This window comes from Panthera uncia, assembly GCF_023721935.1.
Source record: "Panthera uncia isolate 11264 chromosome E2 unlocalized genomic scaffold, Puncia_PCG_1.0 HiC_scaffold_19, whole genome shotgun sequence".
NCBI lineage: Eukaryota > Metazoa > Chordata > Mammalia > Carnivora > Felidae > Panthera > Panthera uncia.
The window spans coordinates 10986090-11013862 of record NW_026057588.1 but is presented as its reverse complement, the minus strand read 5'-3'; the positions used below and the strand labels follow the sequence as shown (position 1 = coordinate 11013862).

General features: G+C 51.6%; 1 protein-coding gene across 7 annotated transcripts in view; it reads right to left on the bottom strand.

The window, feature by feature from the left end:
- Nucleotides 1–21088, bottom strand: part of CEACAM20 (CEA cell adhesion molecule 20) — a 23742-nt gene extending 2654 nt beyond the window's left edge. Inside the window, exons 1-11 of one of the 7 annotated variants that reach the window (XM_049620850.1) lie at nucleotides 19657–21088; nucleotides 13536–13613; nucleotides 12656–12934; nucleotides 11921–12202; nucleotides 10806–11084; nucleotides 7424–7702; nucleotides 5787–5901; nucleotides 5492–5577; nucleotides 4696–4757; nucleotides 4297–4332; nucleotides 3674–3796 (exon numbers count right to left, since the gene is read on the bottom strand). In XM_049620850.1, the coding sequence (XP_049476807.1) occupies nucleotides 3674–3796; nucleotides 4297–4332; nucleotides 4696–4757; nucleotides 5492–5577; nucleotides 5787–5901; nucleotides 7424–7702; nucleotides 10806–11084; nucleotides 11921–12202; nucleotides 12656–12934; nucleotides 13536–13599 (1605 nt within the window). In that variant the 5' untranslated portion in view covers nucleotides 13600–13613; nucleotides 19657–21088. Of the gene's footprint in view, nucleotides 1–3673; nucleotides 3797–4296; nucleotides 4482–4695; nucleotides 4758–5491; nucleotides 5578–5786; nucleotides 5902–7423; nucleotides 7703–10805; nucleotides 11085–11920; nucleotides 12203–12655; nucleotides 12935–13535; nucleotides 13614–13759; nucleotides 15248–15697; nucleotides 16266–19656 lie in introns of those variants that run through there. The other 6 variants (XM_049620853.1, XM_049620848.1, XM_049620852.1 and 3 more) reach the window with 6 other exon arrangements.
- Between the last annotated feature and the right edge of the window lie 6685 nt (nucleotides 21089–27773).

The following is a 27773-nucleotide window of genomic DNA, read 5'->3' as shown; positions in this document are numbered from 1 at the left end:
GGGGATTGGATGGGATAGGATGGGATGGGATGGGATGGGATGGAATGGGTGGGGTGGAACTGAATGGAGTGGAGTAGAGTGGGGTGGGGTGGGGTGGGATGGGATGGGATGGGATGGGATGGGATGGGATGGGTGGGGTGGAACTGAATGGAGTGGAGTAGAGTGGGGTGGGGTGGGGTGGGGTGGGGTGGGATGAGATGGGATGGGATGGGATGGGATGGAATTGAATGGGTGGGGTGGAATTGAATGGAGTGGAGTGGAGTGGGGTGGGGTGAGGAGGGGTGAGACGGGATGGGACGGGATGGAATGGAATGGGTGGGGTGGAATTGAATGGAGTGGAGTGGGGTGGGGTGGGGTTGGGAGTAGAGTGGGGTGGGGTGAGTAGAGTTGGAGTAGAGTGCGGTGGGGTGAGGTGGCATTGGGCGGGATGGGATGGGTGGGGTGGAGTAAAAGTGAATGGAATGGAGTGGGGTGGGGTGGGGTGGGTGAGGTTGGATGGAAACTGGAATCAGGGATGGAGTGGAATAAATGGCATAGCATCCAAAAAATGTAAATGAAGAAATGGAATAAATAGAAAAATCATAATAGAAAGGAATGAAGAGGAAAAGAAGAGAATAAAATAAACTGGCATGGAAAGGAGACTGACGACACGGAGTGCAGGATTAGAACTGAATGGACAAGAGTGGGAAGGGAAGGCATTTGAGGAAAGGAAAGGAATGGAGAACAAGTGACAAAAAAGCAATATGACAAAGGGTAATTGGGAGTTCAAGAATGGCGATGCAGGCACAAAACTGGAATGCTGCAGAATCTAGAATGAGGAAATGGAGTTAAATGGAGTTCATACGATGGTGTGGAGGGTAAGGAAATGGGAAGGAATGTTGGGAGAGGACTTGAAAGCACGAAGTTAAATGGTTGGGAAAGTAACACGGGCGGCTGGAAGGGAGGGCCATGGAAAAGAATGACAGGAGCGGGTGGGAATAAAAAGAACAGAATGGGATCCAATGTGGAGGAATGGAAAAGGGATAAAAGAGGACAGAGTGAAAAAATTGGAAACAGCAACATGGATTGAATGGAAGAGGGAGGCATGGGGGGAAAGGAAATACAGGGAGAAGAAGGAAATAAGTGAAAAGAAAAGGAAGTGAGTGGGAAAGTAGTGCTATAGGATAAGAAGAAAGGGAATGCAGTGGAATGAACTGAAAGCCGGGCAAGGGTTAGTATCCAAGTCAGTTAAGCGTCCAACTTCGGCTCAGGTCAGGATCTCACGGTTCATGGGTTCGAGCCCCGCGTCCGGCTCTGTGCTGACAGCTCAGAGCCCGGAGCCTGCTTCGGATTCTGTGTCTCCCTCTCTTTCTGCCCCTCCCCAACTTGCGCGCTCTCTCACTCTCTCAAAAATAAATAGAAACATTAAAAAAATTTTTTAAGTCTATAAAGAACTTACCAGACTCAACACCTGAAAAACAAATAATCCAGTGAAGAAACGGGCAGAAGACATGAATAGACATTTTTCCAAAGAAGACATCCAAATGGCTAACAGACACATGAAAACATGCTGAACCTCACTCATCATCAGGAAAATACAAATCAAAACCACAATGAGATACCAACTCACACTGGTCAGAGTGGCTAAAATTAACAACTCAGAAAACAGCAGATGTTGTCAAGGATGTGGAGAAAGGGGATCCCTATTACACGGTTGGTGGGAATGCAAACTGGTGCAGACGCTCTGGAAAGCAGTGTGAAGGTTTCTCAAAAAATTAAAAATAGAGCTACCCTAAAACTCAGCAATCGCACTACTAAGAATTTATCCGAAGGATACAGGAGTGCTGATTCATAGGGGTGCATGTACCCCAATGCTTACAGCAGCGCTATCAACAATAGCCAAATTATGGAAAGAGCCCAAATGTCCATCAGCTGATGAATGGATAAAGAAAACGTGGTATATTTATACAATGGAATACTACTCAGCGATGAAAAAGAATGAAAGCTTGTCATTTGCAACAACGCGGATGGAATTGAAGGGCATTAAGCTAAGCGAAATAAGTCAGTCAGAGAAAGACAGATATCGTATGTTTTTACTCACAGGTGGAAGTTGAGAAACTTAACAGAAGCCCGTGGGGGAAGGGAAAGAAAAAAATAGTTATGAACAGAGAAAGAGGCAAACCATAAGAGACTTTTAAATACAGAGGGCGCGAGGGGGTGGGGGAAATGGGTGATGGGCACTGAGGAGGGCACTTGTTGGGATAAGCACTGGGAGTTGGATGTAAGTGATGAATCACGGGAATCTACTCCCAAAGCCAAGGGCACACTGTATGTTAGCTAACTTGACAATTAATCAATTAAAATTTAAAAACTAAAATGTTTAAATTCATAAAAAAAAAAAAACAGAGCTGAGTGTACACGGGGATACTGAACAGGAAGGAACGGGGTGATGGAAGCCAGAATGCATAGAACGGATTACACGTATGAATGGGGAAGAGCAGGAATGACATGGGATGAGAAGGAAAGGAATGGAAGTGAGCCCAAGGGATGGGACGGAAGCGGGGTGGACAGGAATAGAGTAGAAGGTAGCAGAACGTGGAAGAAATGAATCAAGTGGAATTAGAAGGGAGAAGTGAACAAAACGTAACAGAAAGTAGTGGGAAAGAACGGGAGGGAAAGAAGATGAGGGCGAGATGGAAAGGGGTACAATGGGATCACACAGTAGAGCGGGATGGAATCCACAGAGCGCGATGGAGTTCAGTGAGTGGGAAGAGAGGAAAAGGAATGGAACCAAATGAGTAAGAGAAACAGAAGGAATTTTGCGGAAAGAATCAAGGGGCGCCTGGGGGGGGGGGGGGCTCGATCAACTCTCGATTTCAGCTCAGGTCGTGATCTCCCGGTTCGTGAGACTGAGCCCCGCACCGGGCTCCGCGTGGCCTGCCGCCCTCTCAGTAAACAAATAAATGGATAGAAAAGAAACACGCGGTGTCGGAGTGTCCCCGGTACTGACCCCATCTTGTTCACATCTGCAAGATGACCTCCCCGGGGGGCTTACGTGTTCCGTGCACCTTGGAAGTTAGCGTATCCCCCAAGCGAATGCGGGAAGGCTTGTTCTGGCATTCCGTGTGGCTGTTTAGATAACTCGTAGAGATGACATGGTTTCTCCCCCCCACCCCCCCACGCCTCCCGGCACACAGGTGCACAGGTGGCAGCAAGAGGTCTGTTAAGCCCTAGACCCTTTGACGTCACTCTACAAAATCTGTGGATGAAGATCGGGACTTTTTGGAGAACTGCTGTGCAGGTGCCTGGATTATCATCCACCCGATCTCCCCTTCTCAGTAGGTTACTCTGAATGAAAATCTGTGTAAACTGTATGGAGTCACCTGCTTTGTTTTCTGGTCTCAGAGTGCCTCCTCAGTTTGGGGATACATTCCTGCCCCCTCTCCACCTTCTGACAGGTGGCACGAAAACAAATGTGACAGAAACCTGGAATGGAGTAAGACCAAGTCGACCGGAAGAGAAGAGAATGAAGTGAACTAGAACATGATAGGACGGAAATGGGTGAATGGAACTGAAAAGCGATTAAGGGAAAATTCTCTTGATAGTTTATCCCACGGACTTTCCATCAAGGAGGAAGCGGCAGATTGGTGACAGCTCTTGACCTATCCAAAGATTCAGGGTGGCATAAAAGTACCTCATAGTGTGATTCTGTGTTTCCTTTCGGTAGAGTGGGGACCAATGGATCCAATGTAACTTCGGGCGATGGTTTTCTGGGGCCATGAGAATCGTTCCCGGGGGTTACTGATGGTGGCTCCTTCTGTGAGTGAAGGGAGAGATCAGTTAGGGACCACGGGCACAGACTGCCTTAAAATCACAGTGTCTACAAAGTGTCAACTTGCATTCTTCAGTGACCCAAGAGAGGAACAGGTTTCACCAGGATCTTACAAAGAATCAGAAGTGAATGTAAGTCTAGGACCCAAGGCCCTGCCCCTGATCTAGAATGCTGTCTTTCCACCTGGCGACCTCTGCAACCTCTACTCCAAGATTTCCTTTGCACCCCAGCATGTGCCTGGCTGGTGCCACCTCATTTGCAATACAATTCAGAGCCCCGGAGGTGAAAGGAACACAGTAGGGGCCAGAGACCTGGAATCTGACCCAGCTGCCTCTAAAGCCTTGGGCTACTTTCTCCCCATCCCGGCCCTGCAAAGCACAATTACTATTTACACAGGATGGTTTCTCAGACTTGTCAAATACAAAGTTCTCAGATTGTATGCCCTCTGCAGATTTTTCATATCAAGCCCAGCAGGGCCAACATACCTCATAAAACTGCTCTGGGGGATCTGGTGGCAGCATCTAGGGGAAAAGAAAGTGGTGAAGAGGTCATGGGGCTTGGGATGGGGACCACCCCCAGAAATTTCCAGAAACAGCTTTGGCCTCGGAGGCATTTACATCCCTCCTGATTCCCAGAGGAGCTCAAAGCTGCACATTGTCATGTTGAAGAGCTAGAAGACAAAAGGAAAGAGAGTCAGGGAGGATCTTGGGATCCCCAGAGAAGGCAGGGGAGGAGATGCAGAGACCCAAGCTAGCACTGGGTATCCTCAAGAGAACGTGCCTCACTCCCCGACCCAAGAAGTGGGACTGACACAGCCCTACTGGGCTGGGGACGAGCCAGGTAGTCAGGGGAGCAGGGAGGGGGACCTCTGGAGCATTGCTCACCTTTGTGACTCCAACCTGTCCTTGAGGTTTGGGTAAATTGGCATACATGGGGCTCAGCCAGTCTAGAGAAAGGGAATACCAGCCCAGGGCTGGGATTAGGAAGAGATGTGGGGGAAGGGGCTGTTTTCCTAGGTCACTCCCATCCCCAGAAAGGTGGTGCAAGAAACCTTCCTTCCTTTCTTCCCAGGACTACCTACCCATCACATCTTTGGTGAGCTTGACCTGGAAAAGTCCTGGAAATCTAGCTCTGGGTTAGAGTAGACCGTTTGATGAGATGGATAAGGACAGAAACCTAAGACCTAGCCCTAACTGTGCCAGGGGGTCCTCTGTAGCACGGGTTTATCCTTTATCCTTCCTGGACATGAATCTCCTTTCTGTAAAACCGAGCTGAACTAGACAGTGTCTAGGACTTCCATCCCATGGGGCCCATCCTTCCAGAATCCTAGGCCGGAGATGTCAAAGATGTTTCGTTTTGCCTTTGGTCAGCTCCCACCCATCAGTAGAGGGTGTGGGAAGCACGGTGCTGAGGTGGATTGTGAGGCTGACTTTGAGTTCAGCAGGGATCAGCAATCCATCAGCAGAGTTTTCCAAGAGTGAGGAAGGAGACGATGGCAACTAATGCCCCATTTTTGCTGTGGTTGGTGGAACAGACATAACTGCTCAGAGTTCTTGGCTCCAATCTCATTCGTGATCGTCACACTAGTGGCAAAGCTGGGAGCAGAGACCCAGGCTCCCAATACTAGCTTCTTTCCCAGCCCCCACTGCTGCCCCGGGCATCAGCTATGAAGTCACTTACTGGAACAGGACTCTGCATGGGGCTCCTCCTCAGAGGTGGGTGTTGCTGCCTCCTGGATGGGGTCCTCTGCTTTTTCCCTTGAGAGCCTGAAACCCCAAATCCCTCATTCTTGTGTGCCCCCAGTCCTTGCCACCTTCACAGGCCCTACCCATATCCCACGTCCATTCTTGGGCAATGTCCCAAACCCCCCCGAGTTCCCCAGTTGCTACAGACACAGCTCAGCACCACGGTCAGCCACACTTCTGCCAGGCAGGCCCCCTGCAGGCCACACCTCGTACCCCATTCCCAGCTTTACCGTCTGGCATTTCTGATGTAGAGGAAGCAGCCCAGCCCTGCGGACAGGGCAATGACAGCCAGGATCCCGATAGCAATGCCACCAATGGCTCCTGCAGACAGGGATGACTGGGGACCTGGGCAAGGAGAAAGAATCAGGACACCGCTCTTAAGAAGGAAGGGGCTCTGCTCTGGAGGCACAGGAGGGGGGCTTCCAGGATGCGATGGGGGTTCTTGGTTTCATTCTCTGAGCTTTCGTTTCTTCCTGTGCCAAATGAGCATGGCCATTCATAACCCTATAGGCTTCTGCCGGGATTAAGTGAGATCCCACTTGGAAGAACCAGGGCCATGCCTGACACAGAGTAAGCACTTGGTGAAAGGCGATGATACGATCCGGTGATGATGATGCCAGACGCTGCCTTCCCCCAGGCTCTAAGCTCCGAGAGCCCTTCATACGTGATCTCGTTCAAACCCTACAACATCCCCATGACCATCAACCGGACTCACTGCTTCCTCCTCTGAGCCTCTGTTTCTCCATTCATCAAGAGGTCTTGGGGACAGCTGGGTGGCTCAGTCGGTCGAGCGTCCGACTTCGGCTCAGGTCATGATCTCACAGCTCGTGGGTTCGAGCCCCACGTCGGGCTCCGTGCTGACAGCTCGGAGCCTGGGGCCTGCTTTGGATTCTGCGTCTCCCTCTCTCTCTGCCTCTCCCCTACTCATGCTCTCTCTCTCAAAAATTAAATAAGCATTAAAAAAAATAGAAAAAAAAAAAAAAAAAGGTCTTAACAAGACCAGAGGGTTGTTCTGAGGATAACATATGGTGCACTGGGTCCTCTGGGAAGGTACATTGGGTCCTCTGCTCAGCGACGACTAAAAACGTCGCTCCTGGCTTCAGACCCTAGGACAGGGCTCAGTCTCTCCTACCCAACAGAGATGCCAGCAGGCCCACCTCAGAGCCGGCTGGCTGGGGAGCTACCCAAGAAGTGTTTGCTGATACGGTATACGGAAAGGCTTGTTTCAAGCATGTGGTACAGGCTCAGCAAACAATAATTCTATTTGTTTAATAAACACAACATGCCAGGCACTGCCATAAACGCTTTACGAATGTCGATTAATTTTCAACAACCCTAGGATATAAGCGCGGTTATCATGTCTGTTTTACCTACAAGTAATCAGAGGACCAGAGATGTTAAGCAGCATGCCCAGGGTCACACAGCTATCAAGCACCGGAGCTGGGATAGGAACCCTGGCTAAGAGCCACACCGTGTTGTCCCCTCGAGAACTCAAGACAGAAATACGGGGACCCGCTGCCAGTCACACCCAGTTGTGATTCATGTAATTCCTATCATTAATAGAATTCCTACCTCACTCCTCCACCCACGGGCTGTCTCCCGACTCAGTGTACTGCTAAACAACTCTGGAAGGGAAGGCATCACCACCCCCGTTTACAGGTAAGGAAACTGAGGCTCAGAGCAGCCTGGAGGGTTTCCCGGGGGGCGCACGGCTAGGAAGCAGAGGTTCTAGGCTGGGATCGAACAGCTCCACACTGGGAACCTGCCCACGCAGCACACTCCCTGCCACGCGAGAAGCCCAGATAGCTTCGGCCGGCATCAGGAAAAGCCACTTGGACCCCAGGGGAAGGGGCGCTGGGGGACTCACCTACCACTCTGACCCGGACCGAGGCAGAGCGGGCCAGGTGGGTCAGCGGGTTGGAGGCCGTGCAGTTGTAGATCCCCTGGTGCTCCCAGGTCAGGGCCCAGATGATCAGCACCTGCCCCGCATGCACAGCGGTGGACTGTTCAAGGGTCCAGTGAAACTCAGCGCCCGGCTGGGACTCCGCCCGGCACTGCAGGGTCAGGCTGGAGTTGAGCTCGGCCTCCACGGTGCCGACCACCCCGGGCGCAGACCCGCTGGTGATGTCCACTCGGTCAGGGCCGTCTGTGTGCAAAGCCAAACATCACGCCTCCACCCTCCACGGGTGAGTCTTCCTGTCCTGCCCCGTTCTGCTTCCGCGTTGGAAGTGTCACCCCTTTCCCCACCCCCTTCTCGACTCTAAGAGCATTGCAGGTGGTAGCCCGGAGAACCCAGGCTTTCCCAGCCGCCCTTGAAGGGAGCCCCAGCAAGATGTTCCCTCTTCCTCCTTGGTTCCCAAGCGGGTGGATTGTGGTCCACACCGTGGAGGGGAGGAACCCAAAGCCAAACGGCAGCAAAATGAAACGAACAAAACCCCCGGCCCTTGCAAAAGCGAACTCTCCCCAAGGGGCCTCGTGAACACATCCAGGCTTCACAGATTGCTGCCGCATCCCACAAACATGAGCCCTAAACTTCCAGAACCGTCACCGTTCTGAGGGACTTTCTAACCGAACAGCAAATAGCCCTGTTGCAATACTTGGACTTATACCCGTGTATCCCCAAAGGTAGAGAGAGATGCTTGTGGCTTTGCCCCGTGAAGCCAGAAGGAGAGCCTGGGACAGGTCCCTGGTACGGGAAGGAAAGGAAACAAAAGGAAAGGGAAGGAAACAAACGCAACGGCTGTTGAATTTCTCACGCAAACTAAGAGTTGAGTCTTTGTCTTATTTAAACGACAGCCTACCCACCGGGCCACCAGGGTGCCCTGAGTCTTTTACCTTATTTACATTAACGTGACAGGTGCCTGGGTGTGGCCCAGTTGGTTAAGCAGTTAAGCGTCTGACTTCTACTCAGGTCATGATCTCACGGTTTGTGGGTTCGAGGCCTGCGTGGGGCTCTGTTGTGCCGACGGCTCAGTCTAGATCCTGCTTCAGATTCCGTGCCTCCCTCTCTCTCTCTCTGCCCCTCGCCCCCTCATCTCTTTCTCTCTTTCAAAAATAAAATCACGTAAAAAAAATTTTTTTAAATAAATTAATGATTAACTACTGGAAGGAAGGATGCAAAGAGTTTTGAGTTGTTACGCTCCTAGAAAAGAGGACAATCCTGCCCTCACCCCCGCCCAGGAATCCTTTGATATCTACCCCCCCATCTGAACCTCCTGGTTACCAGGATCCCTCACGGTCTTCCAATCCTGGCATCAGATCCTCCCCAAGGCAACCAGAGGGGACCTCCTAAGTGCAAATTGGACACTATCCCTCCCCCACTCAGAACCCTCCATGGCTCCCCAGTGTCCTTAGGGCAAAGGCCATGGCTGAGGAGCTCATTCACAATCTCGCCCTTGCAGACCCCTCCAGCCCCACCGCCCACCTCTCCACACCTTCCACTCCCAATCCGGAAATAACATCCTGCTCGGATCTTCCATCTCTGTCCTGTTCTGTCTTGCCTCAGAGCCTTCACACATTCTCTTCCTTCTCTGGAATGCTCTTCCCGGAGCCTGCTCTTCCTAGATAACTTGCTCGTCCCTTGGATCACATCTCACCACGAGCCTTCCCACACGACCCCCCCCCCCCCCGGCCAGACTTTGGGGGCTTCCCTCGGGTTCCCCAAACACCGTCGCCCCACGGCAGCACTTTTCACGCTGTATTGTCTTTGCCTGATGATCGACCTCCCCATCCCAAGCAGGCCGTGAGCTCAAGAGGTCATTGTCATCACTCATCAAGCACCCGACATGTTGCTCGGCAGAGAGGGCGAACAAAATAGCAATTTCGGGTTTCGTGACGGCAGCGGGAAGGGAAGAAGACGACAGCAGTGTGTGTGACCTCTGTTCCCCCCCCCCCCCCCCCCCCCCTACTTCGCACGAATAAACGTGGACCCTACTTTCTCTCCCTGCAGGAACCTCTTCTCCACCTCAGCTCAGGGCGGCTACACCATGCGAGTAGCTCAGGCAAAAAAAAAAACAAAAACCGCGGGGTCAGGCCCTTTGTCTTTCACTCGGTGCCGACAGCGGCAAATCCCATGAGTTCGATATTCAAAATGCATCCACGGTCGCACCGCTTCTCACCCCCACAGCTGCCCCCTGGCCCAGGTCCGTCACCTCCTGACGGACAGCCGTGGCCACCGGGAGGAGGCGCCTCGCAGGGGTTTCAGTAACGGAGGGCCCAACCTCTGTGCCCTGGAATCCACTGCCGGCCCTCCCCACCGGCTGCCCCCTACTTATACCTGAGTGTGTTGGGGAAACTGAGGCAGACCCCTTCCTGGGACACATGGGACTCTCCCTACTGCCTTGACAATGTTCCTTAGGCTGCACGGTGGTCTCTGTACTTCTACCCAACCCTCTCTACCCCACCCCTGCCCTCCCCTCCTCTGCTTGCTCGGGGTCAAACACCTCACTCACTGGCTCCCCCAGCCCTCACAGCTCCCTCCCTTCTTTTGTGCACAGGAGCACTCATCCTACCAAAATCCTCGCCCGTGTCACCCCTTTAGTCCTACCTTGGGGTCTGCCTCTCCAAGGACCCGAACTTTCTAAACCTCCTCCTCCCCTGCTTCACCCCCACCCCCCATAGACAAGGGCCCAGGACACTCTGGGAAAACCTAGGTCTAATCCTCTCCTCCCTCCACTCAGAGCCTTCTGTGGCTCCCAGTGTCCTCACCACAGCTCACGGGGCCCCGCATGATCTGCCCCCAGCCTTACAACCTCCTGACCTCTTCCATTCCATCCGCCCCAGTTCACCTGTCTGGTCGCCTTGGCCTGCTCGGGTTCCTCTGCCCACTTGTCACCACCCACCCCGCACGCTGCTCCCTCCGCCCGGCGCTCTCTTCCCTTAGCTGCCGACAAGCTTCTGCAGGAATGCCACCTCCTCAGGGAAGCCTGCCCTGACTACCCCAGCTAAGACTGCAAGGCCTTCCCTTCCCAGCCTTCCCTGCCCCTCTCGCTGCCTCCTGGTTCTCCTTAGCCCCATGGCGGTGACACAACACATCTGTCCCCTGCTTAGCTGTTTAAGGTGTGTCTCCCCACTAGAATATAAGCCCCACCAGGGCTGGTGCTGCGTCCTGGTGCCGAGACAGGGCTGGCACACAGCAGGTATTCGGTGATTGTGGAATAAATGGCTAGAAGGAAGAATGGAAAGGGAGGGAGGGAAGGAGGGAGGGAAGGAGGGAGGGAGGAGGACAAGGCCCAGCCCGGGTGACTCACAGCTCATGGCGAGCCTGAAGGGCTCGCTTCGTGCCCGGCTGCCCCAGTTCCAGACCTCACACTCATAGGGTCCTGTATCGTCCCGCCGGAGGCCGTGGATGACCAGGCTCCTGTTGTCAGCCGACAGCACCAGGTGATCGCTGGGCAGGAGAGCCTGGCCCCTCAGGAGCCACAGGACTCCAGCCCCCTCATGGGGGGTCTGGCAGGTCAGGGCCACGGAGCTGGCATTTTCCACGAGATTCAGGCTTGGGGGCACAATGTGAGGCTTGGTCAGCGTTTCTGGAAACACAAAGAGACACGGGTAGGGGTCGGGGACCCCTTCCCTAGTCTGCAGCCCAGGCGGGGGGCCCTTGGGGGCTTTCCAGGGATACATGTGTATGTCTTGTGTGTGTGTGTGTGTGACTGCGTGATACGGGTGCTGCGGGTGTCGTGTAACAATCGCGAGGACGTGACGGGTTTTGTATGTTTGGTGAGGGTGTGGTCTACAGACGCGTCTTGTGTGCACGTCTGTGTCTGCTGCATGTGTGTGTCGTACTTGTTGTGTGACTGTGAGGCACTGTGAGTTTGTATCGTGTACGTGGGCCTTCTGCATGTGAATGTACGCAGCGTGTGTCACTGTGTGGTGTGGACACGCTTTGTGTATGGCTGTCGTGTGTGCCTGTAGCTACAGAGTATGTATATTGTGTCAGCTGTGTGCACGTCATATGTTTCGTGTGTGGGTTATACGTTGGTTGCATTGTGTGTTATGGGTATCGTATGTAAATTGCGTGTATCGTGCACAGCTGTGCATATGTGGTTATTATTTACGTACGTGAGACTCTGTGTGTGTGAGATGTGTGAATATTGTGTGTTTGTATGGACAGAGAATCAACGCCCGCCCCTCCCCCCCAACTTTCAGAGAGAATCAAATAATGGACAACTCATAGACAGCCAACAAGGTCTTGGGGAGGACGGGTCAAGCCAGGAGCCAGGACCTTCCCTGTGGTCAGAGCCCTATTCTGCCACCAGCCACACGAGAAATCCCCGCTCCTCTGGGTCCTTCTCAGCCTCCGGGATACTGGTATAGCTCTGATTCTCAGAGGAACAAAGGAGAGGAACAGGAAGAAGAAGCTCACCAAGGACTCGAACTTTAAGAGCACCCAGGCGAAGCAGGTGGGTAGCACCGTTGGATACCAAGCACCTGTACGTCCCTTCATGTTCCCGGGACACAGCTTGGATGGTGAACGAACTCATGGTGGGAGGTGGGATGGAGTCATAGGGGAGAAACCAGGTATAGGAAGGGGGAGGATGAGACTGTGTTTCCACGGAGAAGGTCACAGTGGAGCCCTCTATCACTTCAACCACCTCCCCTCTGGATACACCAGACTCCAACTTGATTTCAAAGGGGTCAGGACCATCTGGAAGGACAAGAACAATCACAGCAGCAACAAGAGCTCAGCAATGGCTTTCTGAGAGAGACAGAGCTCAGAGGTCAATAAATATTAATATTTCTCTTCTCCCCCACCCAAGCTCTGGATCAATTACAAAGGAGATACAGGAACCCAGTGGAAATTAAATGTCAGCCTTAACCCTGGGTAAAGCAGGATTGTAAGACGTGTCTAAATGCTCTTTCATTGCCCCTACCCAGACAAGCTTTTGTAGCACACATCTGAAGGTTAAAGAACTTAGTTTTAGGTATGTTAACTTGGAAGTTTCCAGTAGAACCAAGTAGAGACGTCACATGGTTATACGTCTGGAGTCCAAGGGTAGACGAGTCCACATTTGGATGGTATCTGAAGCGGTGAGACTGAATGAGATCACCAAGGAAGGGGGTGTCGGTGAGGGGCTGGGGAGAATGGAAAGGGACTTACAGTTCACAGTCAGGAAGGTGGGAGCACTGCTCCGGACCTGGTGGAAAGCCTGGGCTTCACATTTGTAAGTCCCAGAGTCTTCCCGCTGTACAGTGAGGATGGTTAGGGTCTTGCCATCTGTGGACAGCTGCACGCGCTCGTGGAACACCAGGGGGAGATCGTTGAAGACCCAGTGGATGGTAACGTCAGCATCCTGGGTGCTACAGCAGAAGGTCACGTTTTCCCTCTGTTCTGTGGCAGTGTCCTGGCTGATTGCAATGGTGGGTCTGGCCAGCAGTTCTGCGCGAGAAGAGAAAGAGGGAGGCAGGAGCAGAGACACAGAGGAGGGCCAAGCAAAATGTAGCCACAGAGGGACCCAGAGAGACAAGGGTGGTTCGGAATTGCCTCAAGACACATGAGCTCAATGCCTGGGCTCAAATGCTAGATCCACTGCTCATTTGGAGTGTGATTGTGGACAACCTACTTCCAATCTAAACCTCATGAAATGGGATCGTACAGATAAAGCAGAAGGATCTGGGGCTTGACAATGGGTCAGTTAACATCAGCTGTAAGGAGAATCGGGCTGGTAACGGATGCCTGCCAGATCCCACTACCCGCTTCTTAGCCAACCTTTCCCACCCCCAGCCACGACAGCTACAATCCACCCCTTTACCCCATCCCCCAAATCAGCTGATCTGACAGGTTGTTGCCAGACCCTGGCTGGCCAATCAGATTTGTTCTATTAGGACTTTGGGCGTGGAATCTTGATGGGTGTTTTAGGTATGAAGGCAGGGATCAGAATGAGAGCCTTGTTTTCTGTGCTCGCATCTCTGAATCTACGATGAGTCTGGGGTCCCCGGGGGGGGGGTCCCTAACATAGACAGAACGACATCCTTCTCACTTTGGATGGTGGTAAGTGGGTTGGCATCAGAGGTGAGCTGGACTGCAGCTGGCAGACTCCACATGGTCAAAAGTGAGGCTGGTGGGAAAGAGAGAAGAGGCATTCAGGGAGGGAGAGGTGGGTTGGCAGAATCCAGTTATGGTCGCCATAAATGGAGGGAGGTCAGGGTCATGGACATGACACTTCATCCCTAGAGGCTTGACTCCTCTCCACTACTTATTGACCATGTGACTTGTGGCATGAGTTTAATCTTCTCGAGACTCAATTTGTCCAGCTGTACAACGGGCATCCCATCACCTGCATCCTAAGGTTGTCGTGAAGTGGTAATGAATACTGGTAACCTTTAATTCGGCCCCCTGAGGGTCACTGTGCTCTTTCCGATGGTGCTCATTCTGACGGAGGCACGTGACCAGTCTCCTCATTCCACACTCCAGAAGGAAAGAGATGCTCGGGGAGGTGGAGTCACGTTCCAAGACCGTTATAGTGAGCGGCAGAAGACGAGACTGAACGTGGCCTGCCGGGCCCTAAACTGTGTTCTCAACACCGCGTAACTCCTGTCAGCCCAGGGATGGGCACAGAGCCTATCCCCTCACAAACCGGAACCTCTATTACCTCTGATGGGGGAAACTAACCTCTGGTACCTGCACAGACTTGCCCTCAGGGAGAGATTTCCCCAGCAAGGGGAGGCAAGGGGAACCAGGAGTTGTCCGATTTCCATTTGGCCATTCGACACAGTTTCAAGACTGGAAGAGACTGTGGGGATGAGTGGGGACCCCCCTCCCCCACCCCAGCAGCCATGCTTAGGTGCAGCTGACCTTGACGTCCCACACCCCACCCCTCTCATCTGCCCAATCAACAGAGGCTGGCAGCCATGTTTCTCTCCAGCCCTCAATGGACCCCAGTCTGGCTCAGGCACTGCCCCGTTCCCTGCTGAGTCAGCGGTGAAGGGCAGGAGCTCTTAGGATATCTGGAAGCAAATACTGATTCTGATGCGTCCTGGCTCCACGATCACGGGCACGGGGCTCTCTTTGCGAGCCCCAGTTTCTCCAACAGCAAAATGGGGAGGATAGAACCTAGTCCGTCGGGTTGTTGTGAGGTTCGATATCAGATGTCACGTGCCTAAAACGGTTCATAGGAAGTGTTCAGTCACTATTATTATTATTTCCTAAGTTTGCATTTTCTGCCTGTGGACCCAGAGCCTGACTGCCTTCCCTTGAATCCCAGCTTTGCCATTGCTTTGTTTGGCGAGTGATGTCCTCTGAGTCTCAGTTTCCCCATCTGCAAAATGGAGTAATAATAGTTCCCACTTCATAGAACTGTCATAAAAGAAATCCTGAGAGTGCAGTCATCGACGGTGGGCCTCATCATACCCATTTGAGATCAACCTCCCTCTGCAGACAGCCTTTACCTGGCCCCTTCCCTCCTGCCTCCTCCCTACAGGGTCTTGCCTTCTGCGCACAGGGGGGGTAGCAAACTTTGCAGAGAAGCTGGTGACTCTCAGCCCCTCATGGGACCCCGGAGCCCCTTGCACCCTGCCAGGGTCAGCCAGAGGGAAGAGCCGGCCTCAGGGCCACACGGCAAAGCCGGGCTGAGTTTTGCACACCACCCATTGAAAAGTCATTCCTTTGCCTCCAAAATGCTTATCAAAATATTCTAGCTCAGAGACCCTTTCAGCATAAATTTCATATCCGTTCCCTGGTGTGACCTGTCTGTCCTCTCCTGTCTGTCCGCTGTGTTCCAGCTCTTTCCCTACCTCTCTCTTGCTGGGTCTCTCTCTCCACGACTCCCCAAGTCTATTTCTCTGTGTGTTTGTACACTTTCCTTCCTGTCTCTTTGTCCTCTGTCTCCCTCTCTCCTATCTGTCCCTCCCTGTTTTCCCCTCTGCTACAGTTTCTACTGTTATTTTCACTCTTTGCCTCTCTGTCCTTCTATTTCTCTCTGGGTCTCTGGTCCTGTGGTCCCAACTCCATTCCTTTCTGTATGTATGTCATTATCTCTGGTCTCTCTCTACCTTTGTCAATCTCTTTTGTATTTATTTCTGTGTGCCTATCTCTCTTTGTATCTCTCTTTTTTGTACACACACACACACACACACACACACACACACACACACACACACATGCACCAGCCCCATCCACATCTGAATGGAACAGTACACTCACCTATAAGCAGGATTTCTGCCCAGTGGTGGCCCCTTAAGTCAGCAAGTCCCATGGGTTCTGGCACCTGATCGACGTGCCCCAACTTGCACACACAGACACCGTCTTCACTCCAGCTCCCCCCTCCAGCTCCCTCTTCCTCCCCCTCTGCCCTGCTGCAAACTCACAGGCACTATGATGGTGACAGCAGCTCCCAGGACAGACAGGGGTGGTGGCAGGAAGGAACTTTGGACCCACCTCCACCCTCCGCCCCGGGGCTCTCTTTCCTTCCTCTGCACAGCACAGACAGCAAGAGCCCCAGAAATCCTGGGGTTTCTCCCAAGGTGGAAGAGGGGAAAGAAATCCCTACCCTTTGGCCCTGAGTCCTTTGAGAATCATGTCTCCCTCCTCCTGAGACCCCCCCCCCCGCCTCTTTGTCAGGACGGGGAAGCAATCCAGGGAGAAGGGGTACCAGTGAGGGACAATAAGAGAATGTTAAGAGTTAAGGGAAACAGGAGCCAAGATAATGATAGTCAATCGTAATGATAACAAAAACAATCACGGTGGCTTCTGTTTGTGAAGACCTGAGGACAATCAGGCTCAGTGCCAAGCTCGCCAAGAGCAGCCTGGAAATATTCAATGAGCTGAAATGATACTGATCATAAATAAAAAGCTGGGAGCACAGAATGCACTGGGTTGGGAGGGCCCCAGGGGGTGTCTGACCCAGCCTGGGGTGGGGGGGAGGAGGCAAGGAGGGCTTCCTGGAAGAGGAGACATCTGAGCTGAGAACTGGGGACACAGTCAAGGTTCAACGTAGGGGAGTTACATTTTTTTTTACTTCCCTGCGGGCAAGACAAGCTGTTGGTCTTTGAGAGCACGTAGACCAAGATTTAGTGTCATCGACTGGGTTAGGGAATAACCATTAACGAGCATCAACTCATGTATCCATTCATTCACTTCCTTATTCATCAACAAACATGCCTTAGACTCTTCTGTGATGATCCCTGTGCTTAGTAGCGTTGCGGACACAGTAGTGGCCAAGGCATCCCCAGCCCTGCCCACATGGGCTCACAGTCCGGCAGAATAGATGAACCTGTTCCCCATCTGTACCAACCCAGCACGGGTGGGGCTGGGTTGGGGGAGCCCGGAGGAGGCACGTGACCCGGTCTGGAGGTCAGGGAGGGCTTCCTGGAAGAGAGGCCATCAAACCTGAGACCTGGAAGATGCAGGGGTGGGTCAGGGGAGAGTCTGGCAGGCGGAGGGGCGGCATGTGGGAGGCTGCTGAGTTGGCGGCAAGGAAGGAAGTTCAGGAGGCTCCAGAAAAGAGGAAGTGAGAGGGTGGGCGGTGTAGGTGGTGGTTAAGAAAACTCTAAAGCCACGACTTAGGGCACGAGAGGCACCTTGGCATCACGGAAGATCTCAGTCACCCGGCTACCTCCGCTTGCTGCCCGCCTGGGTCTCATTCATGCCACAGGCAGTCACCAAGCATCTGCTTCAGGGAAGCACGAGGCTTAGCAAACTGGCTCTGGAGGTTCGAAACCTGGCCCCTCCACCGGCCACGTGTTCAGCCCTGAGCGCGTCGATCCCCCGCCCTCGTGACCCCTGTCCTCCGCTGTAAGACGGGGCGGGGAGGGTTTAGCCTCTCCGCCCTCCACGCCGCAGCTGCGCCTTGCCGGGAAGGGGATGTCACCTCTGTGAGCTTCCGTATCCCAGCTGCAGACGGAGACAATGACTTAAGGCCGGGCAAGGGCTTGGAGCAGAGCCTGGCACAGAGCAAGCCCTCGGTGGGCGTGGGTCTCCACTGGGCGTCGGGACAGCAGCCCCTCTGTGGAAGTACGCACCCACTCCGTCACTCGACGCCCGCACCCCGAGCACCTCCTGGGCTTGCTCTAGGTGCTCGGGACAAAATGCACAGTGCAGACAGAGACCATACGCGACAAGCACACGAAACAGGTATGTCATGCGGCATATCAGGAAGTGATTCGGCGACGGAGACAGGAAGAGTCAAGCAGGTTAGGGGATATTATTATCCCATCTCGTCGCCCACCACACCGACGCTCACGGAGGGGAGGTGACTTAGCTCTCGCCTAAAGTCACAGGGCCTATCGGGCCACAGGCTCTGATCCACCTGGCTCATCACCTCCACGTGTCCTGCCTTCCAAGGTCCGAAAGTGGCTTCTGGCCACCTCCAGCCCCGTCATCTCTGTACACGCAGATGGACGCCGGTGGCCGCATGACCCTACCGCACCCCCGGTGCCTGGGGCTCCCTGTGCTGAGCGCACCTGGTGCACCTGAGTCGGCATCCAAGGCCTCCGTCTACCCATCCTGTTCTGACCTGCAATCCACTCCTCAGCCAGGCTTCCCTCCGGATTCCGCTGCCCAGTGCCCCCCACCGCCCCGGGCCTGAGACCCTCGCCTCTCCCTCCCCTCCGCCCCACCCTAGAGGACAGAGCCACCACTGGAGTGGACTTTCCCAAATCTGCCCCTTCACACAGGGCTGGGGTTTTCTCTCCCAAAATCCCCCACCCCCCCTTCCCCATGGCAGGTTCTGTGTTTTCCTGCTCCAACAAGAGAGAGGAACTTCCTGGGCCCCTCCCTGGAACACAACTTCTACTTGGTCTCTGACAGGTGCAAATAAACCCAGGGCCCTGCTGCCCCCACACCCTCACCTGCCAGACTCACGCAGGCTGGCCCCAGGCTGGGTCTTCCCAAGCATGACCTCGACTGACCTCCCAGCCCGGACTGCCTCTCTATGGCTCGCGCCCACCTTCCCTCGGCAAACATTTATTTGGGCCTACTATGTGCCAGGCACTTTTTTTTAGGTGCTTGGAGCACACACCAGCAAATGAAACAAATACAGATCTCTGCCCTTAAAGAAATCGCTTTTATGCAAGGATGGGGAGGGGCAGAGGGAGGCAGACAACGAGCAGGACACCAACGGGGCGTCTGGGTGGCTCAGTCGGTTGAGCATCTGACTTTGATTCCAGCTCAGGTCATGATCCCAGGGTCGTGGAACCGAGCCCTGCATCAGGCTCCATACTGAGCATGGAACCTGCTTAGGATTCTCCCTCTCTCTCTCTCTCTCTCTGTCTCCCTCTGCCCCTCTCCCCTGCTTGCACTCTCTAAAATAAAAATGTATAAAAAATACATAAATTTAGTTAGAGGGCGCCTGAGTGGCTCAGTCGTTAAGCATTCAACTTCGGCTCAGGTCATAATCTAGCTCATGGTTCATGAGTTCCAGCCCCCGTCAGGCTCTGTGCTGACACCTCAGAGCCTGGAGCCTCCCTCGGATTCTGTGTCTCCCTCCCTCTCTGCCCCTCCCCGCTCACACTGTCTTCCCCTCAAGAATAAACGTTAAAAAAAAAAAATTTAAATACTTAAAAAAAAAAAAAAAAAAGAGCGACCCCTACAGGTAAGAGTCAGTTTGCTAGTTTAAGAACAAAAACTTATTTTGCATAACACGGGTTAGAAAAATCTTGCTGAGTATATAGAGGCGTGGAAGAGCCAAGAAAAGAATCCCAAGAAGAAAATAAAACCAAACTCCAACAATAAAGTCCCAGGGACTTTATTTATTGGAATGATCTTTTTCTCTTGATCTCTTTTTCTTTCTTAAATTTTGGGCATTTCACCTCCAACCAACAGGCCTCAACCCTAGCTGTACATCCGTCTTGGTCTGTTTGAGCTGCTATAGCAAAACACATACCGGGAAGATTATAGACAACAGAAATTTATATCTCATGGTTCTGGCGGGTGCAGCGTGGTCAGGTTCTAGTGAGGGCCCTCTTCCTGGTTCTCACCGTGTCCTCACACGGTGGAAGGAGCTCGGGATCCCTCTGGAGCCTCTGATCCCATTCAGGAGGCTCTGTCCTCGTGACCTCATCACCTCCCGAAAGGCCCCACATCCCAACACCATCACTCTGGGAGTTGGGATTTCAACCTATGCATTTGTGGGGGACACAAACATTCAGCCCACAGAGCAATACCTGAGACAGTGATGTCGGCGTCCACGCTGCTGTGCGAGCTGGAAATGGAGTTTGAGGCCCTGCAGGTATAGACCTCCGAGCGTGCCCTGGAGAGACTGGAAATGAAGAGGGTCTGGCCATCAGGCCCGGGGATCCCACTGATGCTCCGTATGTACCGGGCAGGGGGCTGGGAGTCAGCCAAGCAGAGCAGGGGCACGTTGGAACCAATCACTAGGGTGAAGTTGGGTCTGGTGAGGTCATGGTGGAGTGTCAGGGCCACCTGGACCGAGAGAAAAACATCCTAGTTGGGAAAAGTATGGAAAACAAGGACCACGATTCCCACCAGACTGGGCATTTAGTTCAGGGCTGAAAGTTCCACACATTGAGGGCGGCGTGCAGTCACATAACCTGGGAGTTTGCCCCATGAATGAATGAATGAATGAATGAATGAATGAATGAGTGAACTATTGCAGCCACCCCTTCACTGTGGTGTCTGGGTCCCTCACTGCCCCTAGCGAGACTTCAGCTCCGTGAGAACAGATGCTTGCCTGTTATGTCCGCCGCATTGCCTGGGCTAACGTTCAGCATAGAGCGGGAGCTCATATCGTTCAAGAGAGAAGGAGGGGAAGGAGGGGGAGAAACCTGGGTTCAAGTTCCTGCCTTTACTCCTAACACTGTGAGATCTCGGCTGAGCCCCTCCCCGTTCTCGACCTCGGTTTTGTTGTTTGTAGAAGGAAGGGTATCTTCGAGTCCTTTCAGTTCTGCAAATATTTGTGTTCTAAGGACTGGAATTTCTGCGAGACTGGAATCCTGTGGTCTACATCTGACCTCGAACTTGAGGTAGGACGAGTCTGAAAGTCCCTAACTTCTTACATAATAAAGGTTCCGTAAGTGCCTCTTAAATAACTAGATGGTGAACGAACTTGTGAGAGAATATGAGTACTTACGTGCCCGGCTTTGTTCTAAGTTCTTACGTGAACCGACTCTGCTCCTCACAAGGGCCCATGGAGGTAGACACTACTGTGACTTCCACCTTTCTGATGAGGAAACTGAGGCACGGAAAGGTGACGTAGCTTGCCCAAGGTCACCAGCTCAGAAAGAGCAGAGCCTGGATTTGAATCCAGCCAGTCTGTAGAGCCCTTGCTCTATTTACACGGCCCCTGTTCTTGGCTATAAATGGTGGATGGACCAGTGGGCGGTAGAGAGGGAGGTACCCTGTGTTACAGAGGTGGGTCTGTTATGGGGCGGGGAAACCCATACTCGCAGGCCACATCGGCACAAGGCCCTCGTGGGGTCTGGCTCCCAGGTGCCTCCTGGTCTCACAGTGGCGGGTGCCAGAGTCATGGCGTGTGACTGTGGGAATGCGAGGCCCCGCCATCTGCTGACATCACCGGCCCCTCCCCTCCCCGAATCACCTCGACATTCAGAAACCACCAGATCATCACCTCCTTGTTTTGGGCCATGTGCTCCACGGGAGACAGGGCTGCCACCGGGGTTGGTGGCCTTTTCTGGGGAGGAGAAAAGAGAAACTGAGGGTGATAGGGCTGAAAGGGATCTGGAGCCCCAGGAATTATCAGTGGCAGGAAATGCCTCCCTGGGGCCTTGGAAACACCCACTGCTGGCTTTGCTGGTTCCAAAGTGAGCACATCTGGCACCAGCCTCAACTGTAATGGGAACACACACACACACACACACACACACACACTCACACACATACCCAACAAGCCCTCACCCACTCCCCTGAAGAGTGGATCCCAGATCCTCTCCCCAGAAAACACACCCATGCACACATTTGCATCTAATTTCAGGTAATCATGGGCTACTCTAAGGACCGACTGCAGAGGCCGGGTGAAGACTAGATTATAAATTAGTAAAGATCTTCTTGGAAGAGAGTTTGGCAATACAGATCAAAAGCTGTGAAACAGGTATGCCTTTTGCCCTAGTGGTTCCACTTTTTATAATTATTCCTAATGAAATTATCATCACCATGTGCAGAGAAATTAGCTATAAAGATATCTGGTGCCACACAGCTTATAAAAGGGTAAACTGGAAAGGGTCTTGATTTACAATGAAGACTGTATTTTTTTTAATGTTTATTTATTTATTTTTGAGAGAGACAGTGTGCATGCAAGTGGGGGAGGGGCCGAGAGACAGGGAGACACAGAATCCGAAGCAGGCTCCAGGCTCCGAGCTGTCAGCACAGAGCCCGACGTGGGGCTCGAACTCACAAACCGTGAGATCATGGCCTGAGCTGAAGTCGGACGCTTAACCGAATGAGCCACCCAGGCGCCCCGTACATTCTTTTCAACCATTCATGGAACATATACCAAGATAAGCCATATCCTGGGCCATTAAACAGAACTCAACAAACTTTTTAAAAAATGGAAATCATACGGTGTGACCACAATAGACTCAAACTGGAAATAACTAACAGAAAGATAATAGCAGACTCTCCAAACATTTGGAGACTGAACAGCACATTATAAATAAGCCACGGGTCAAAGAGGGAGTCTCGGAGAAAAACAAGAAATACGTTGAACTGCATGAGAATGAAAATACTGCACGTCAAAGTTGTGGGAGCAGTGCTGAGAGGGAAACTGATGGCACCAAAAGGCCGACTTTAGGCGAGAGGGAAAGTCTTCAACAATCTAAGTTCCCGCCTCAAGAAATTAGAAAAAGAATAAATTAGGGCGCCTGGGTGGCTCAGTCGGTTAAGCGGCCGACTTTGGCTCAGGTCACGATCTCGCGGTCCGTGAGTTCGAGCCCCGCGTCGGGCTCTGTGCTGACAGCTCAGAGCCTGGAGCCTGTTTCAGATTCTGTGTCTCCCTCTCTCTGACCCTCCCCTGTTCATGCTCTGTCTCTCTCTGTCTCAAAAATAAATAAAAACGTTTAAAAAAAAATTTAAAAAGAAAAAGAATAAATTAAACCCAAATCAAGAAGAAGAAAGAAAATAATAAAGAGCACAAATCAATGAAACTGAACCACAGAGAAGGTCACTGAAACAAAAAGCTGGTCCTATCAAATGATCAATAAAATTGATTAACCTCTACCATTACTAAGAAAATAAAGAGGGAACCTTCGGATTACTAATTTATCAATGTTGGGGAAGAAACAGTAAACATCATTAGGCCCTGCTACCAACAGTGGGGTGATAAGGGAACAGGACAAACAGGCCTACACCCATAAATTTAACCATGTAGAGAAAATGAACCAGTTCCTTGAAGATCACAAAGTACCATCACTAACCCAATGTGAAACAGATTATTTGAATAGCCCTATAACAGTTAAGGAAGTGGATTTTATAATTAAAAAAAAACTTTTTAAATGTCTCTTTATTTTTGAGAGAGAGAGAGAGAGAGAGAGAGACAGACAGACAGACAGACAGACAGACACAGCATGAGCAGGGGAGGCGCAGAGAGTGAGGGAGACCCAGAATCCAAAGCAGGCTCCAGGCTCTGAGCTGTCAACACAGAGCCCAATGCGGGGCTCGAACTCATAAACCATGAGATCATAACCTGAGCCAAAGCCAGACACTTAACCGACTGAGTCACCCAGGCGTCCCTGATTTTGTAATTTAAAATCCAGGAAAAAAGAAATCTCCAGGCCCAGAGGGTTTTGCATGAGGGTTCTACCAACTCTTTAAAGAATCAGCACCAATTTTATGCAATCTCTTCCAGAATATAGAAAAAGGAGAAATACTTCTGTATCCATTTTACGAGGCCAATATTACCCTGATACCAAAACCAAACAAAGACAGTACAAAGAAAGGAAGTTACAGACCATATCTCCACAGGAATACAGACACAAGAATTCTTAACAAAATAGTCGCAAATAGACTTTAGAAATACGTAGAAAGAGTTGTACCCCAGCACCAAGTGGGGTTTATTCCAGGGATCCGAGACGGGTTTCATATTTGAAAACCAACTGATGTCATCCACCATATTAACAGGCTAATAAAGAAAAAAAATCACATGGTCATATAAATTGATGCAGAAAGCATTTGAGAGGGGCGCCCAGGTGGCTCAGTGGGTTAAGTGTCCGACTTCAGCTCAAGTCACGATCTCATGGTTCGTGAGTTCAAGCCCCACGTTGGGCTCTGTGCTGACAGCTCACAGATTCTGTGACTCCCTCTCTCTCTGTCCCTCTCCTGCTCGTGCTCTCTCTCTCTCTCTCCCTCCATCCCTCTCAAAAATAAAGAAAAGAAAAAGAAAAGAGCATTTGAGAAAATTCAATATTTGTTCATGATTAAAACCCTCAGATAACTAGGAATGGAGGGGAATTTCCTCAACTTGAAAAAGAGTACACACACACACACACACATACACACACACACACTACAGCTAACATTATATTTGATGGTAGAAGAATGAATTCTTTGCTCCTAAAATTAGAAACAAGTCAGGATGTCCGGGCTCACTACTCTTATTCAACAGAGTACTGAAAGTTCTAGCCAGTGAAATAGGCAAGAAAAGGCATACATATCAGCAAAGAAGGCATAAAACTGTCTCAGTCTGTGGGTGTCACAATGGTCTATGAAGAGAATCCTAAATGATATCCAAAAACCAAAACCAAAATATTCCTACAACCAACAAGTGAGTTCAGTAAGGTCTCCAGATACAAGATCAACACACAGAATTCAACTGCATTCCTATGTACCAGCAGCAAAAACATGCAAACAGAAATTTTAAATGCAACATAGCTTACACGTTTCCTTTACTCATTTATCCGTCAAAGGACACTGAGGTTTGTTTCCGTGTCTTGGGCACCGTAAATAACGCTGCAATGCACCTGGGAGGTGCCGGTATCTTTCTCGGTTCGTGTTTTTGTTTCCTTTGGATAAACACCCAGAAGTCGAGCAGGATATGTACAACACGAGCCTGGGATATCCTATGCCAGAAAGGAAGGAAGTGCTTTTGAAAAATGGGCATGTCACAAGGAAGATCAAAGAGGCTCTCACTGGCCACATCTGGAAGTATTTAAGCACCAAAATATTAAGTACAGTGATGAGTTTTAAACCATTGAAAAAGAAATTTATGAGCACATAGTGATGAGAGATAGACAGATGGTTGATAGATAATGGGCAGATGGATAATAGAAAGATGGGTGGATAGACAGTAGGTAGATGACAGAGTGATACCTGAGTAGATGATAGAGGGCATACAGGTAGATGGCAGATAATAGACGACAGATGCGAGAGAGAGAGAGAGAGAGAGAGAGAGAGAGAGAGAGAGAAAGAGGAAGGGAGGGAGGGAAGGCGGGAGGGAGGAAGTGTGGAAGAAGGAAAGGAGGAAAGGAAGAAAGAAAATAGAGGACAGGAACGAGAGGTGGAGGAGGGATCTTGCTTACGGAAGAATCCCATTTCTGACTGCTCAGTGCTGAGAGTGTTGGACTCAGGAAATCGTCATTTGCAAGACCTCCAAAGCAAGAACCATCAGTGGACGCTCAGCCTCAGAGGAAGTTTTGGTGAGTAGGATACGGCCTTCATGTGTCTGTCCACACAATGCTTATTTATTCCAAGGGAGGAAAGAGAAAACAGTAACCATTTTGACTCGGTGGTCAAAATGACATCGCCCAAGGTGGACAGATGGGACACTGTGCCCCGTCCCCAGATGCCACGCCCCCAAGAAGGACACAACCTCACACATGCAGTATGCTGGCCAGGAGTGCCTAATTACGAGGAAACATCAGACAAACACAAAATGAGAAATGTTCTCTTTTATAAAGGGGGAGGTATAGTCCTTAAAAAAGTCACTGTTGTTGAAGATAAAGAGAGGCTGTGGGAAAGTTCCAGGTTATAGGAGGCTAAAGAGACAGGACACAAAACAGCTCCCGACTACAGACTGGGTCCTGAACTGGATTGGGGGGGGGTGGATATATGTTATAAAGGACTTTTTATCGCAGTGACTGAGAGTTGGAACGTGGATGGACAATTTGCTAAAAGCAGTGCAACACTGTGCATTCACGAAGTCCACAGTCGTTTATGTAAGAGCGTCCCTGTTCTTAGGGAATGCACCCTCCAGGTATCTGGGGGTAGAGAGTCGTGATATTTGTGTCTTACTCTCACATGGGGGCTGGGGATGGGGAGAGACAGAGAGCACAGAATGATAAAGAGTCAATAGTGACAATAGACGAGTCTGGTTAAAGGGGACGTGATGGTTCTTTGTACCCTTTTGATGATTTTTGCCACAATTTGAAAACTGAAATTATGCCCAAAGAAAGTCTTTAAAAATTCCGTGCCAGAAAAGACCCAAGCACTTTCAGAACAAGGCTTCTCCCTACACTCTCCACAGCCGTGCCTGGGAGTGTTCACTTCCCACATCCCTGACAACACTAAGTGGCATCACACTTTTAAAAAACGTAACAGGGGCACCTGGGTGGTTCGGTCGGTTGAGCGTTGGACTTTGGCTCAAGTCATGAGCTCAAAGTTCATGAGTTTGAGCCCCACGTTGGGTTCTCTGCTGACAGTGCAGAGCCTGCTTCAAATCCTTGGTCTCCCTTTCTCTCTCTCTGCCCCATTCATTCATTCTCTCTCAAAAATGACCAAACATTAAAAAAATAAAAATAAATGAAATAAAATTAAGGATCTGGGTAACCTGGGTGGTGGCTGTTCCTCAGAACCACCTGTAGGAGATGAGATTCTGAGGGAGCCCCTGGACAGACAGGCTGACGTCGTTCCCCTCGGTGGCCCAGGGAGGAATGGAGGCCACGGCCAGCTGGGCAGACACCTGCTTGCTGCAGGAGCCCGTGAAGCAGGCAGAGGGAGGAGGCAAGGGGCACTACCACGGGGGCCACTTGGCGGCATTCCAACACTGGAATTAGCCCCTTTTAGGCTCTCGCTCATGGGAGCTCAACAAGGGGAGCGGAAAGGGCAGGTGCAAAGGCCCTGAGGCAGGAGTGAGAGTGTTGGTTTAAGAGAACAGTAGAAAGATCGGTGTGGCTGGAGTTGAGTGAGTGAAAAGGAGAGAGGTAGGAGATAAGGTCAGAGGTAAGGCAGGCACACCACACAGGTGCTATTGGCATTTTTGGGAAGGGGAAGGAGAAGGAGGGGAAGAAGGGGAAGGAGAGGGAGGAGGAGAATTATGTACAGGTATATAAAATATATAAATGTATATATAAAAATCATGTTTATTATTATTATTATTATTATTATTATTAACAACAGTTATTTGTCCTGTGGGGCTCTCCTAGGCATTGCAAGTAGTTTAGCAAGTCTGACCCTCCACTACCCTAGAAGGTCCCTCTAGGCTTTGAGACGAGAACATCCCCACATTGCCAATTACCCCACACACTGCCCCCCACTAGGGGGCAGTATTGGCCGTGGTTGGGACCAATTCACGGCCGCTCTCGTAGGCCATTTTAAGGATTGTGTTCTTAAGAGTGTTCCGGAACCACTGGAGGCTTTGGGGCGAAGGGATGACGTTAAATGATCATTCTGGCTGCACAGCGAATGGGTTTTGCAGTCCAAGGACACAGTGGCCACACTGCTCAGCTCGGAGGAGCGGGCTGCGATGCGCATACAGGTAACACCCGCAGGGTCCCCGCTACTCGCACAGTGACACGCGGCAAACCCGGGGCAAAGCAGAAGCAAGGCGGTCCGGAGGTGGCCGCAAGAGTCCAGGCGCGAGAGGGCGGTGACTTGAACCGAAGTGGTTGCAATAACGAAACCGACAAATGGGGACATTGGCCATCCTGAAGCCGAGAGTATTTGCTGGCGGATCAGATCGGGGGGCGCAAGCGAGGAGGCTCTGGGTTCAGGGGCAGGAGCACCTGAACCAACGGGGGTGCCATTCCCTACGATGTGAAGGCGTGGGGCGGGGCGCACAGGGCCGGGGAAGAAAATCAGGAAACGTGAGCACGTAGCTGTTACCCGCACGCCGGAGCCATTCCAGAAGTTCCGTCCGCAGGGACCCTCTAAGGGACCAGCCATGTTTTCCTGAGGCCCCCATGGTCTTTCTGCCTCCTCCCAGTTGGAGTCTAGACCTAGAGGAAAAGCAGGAGCGTCTGAGAAGCGTCCACACCACCACTGCAGGGTCCTTGGTTTCTCATCACCCCCAAAGAGAGCCCATCAGTCCTGTCCCTCTGTGTCCCGCCCCCCGTTCAGCCCAGACTGCCCCGTCAGGGACAGAAGTACCCCCAGG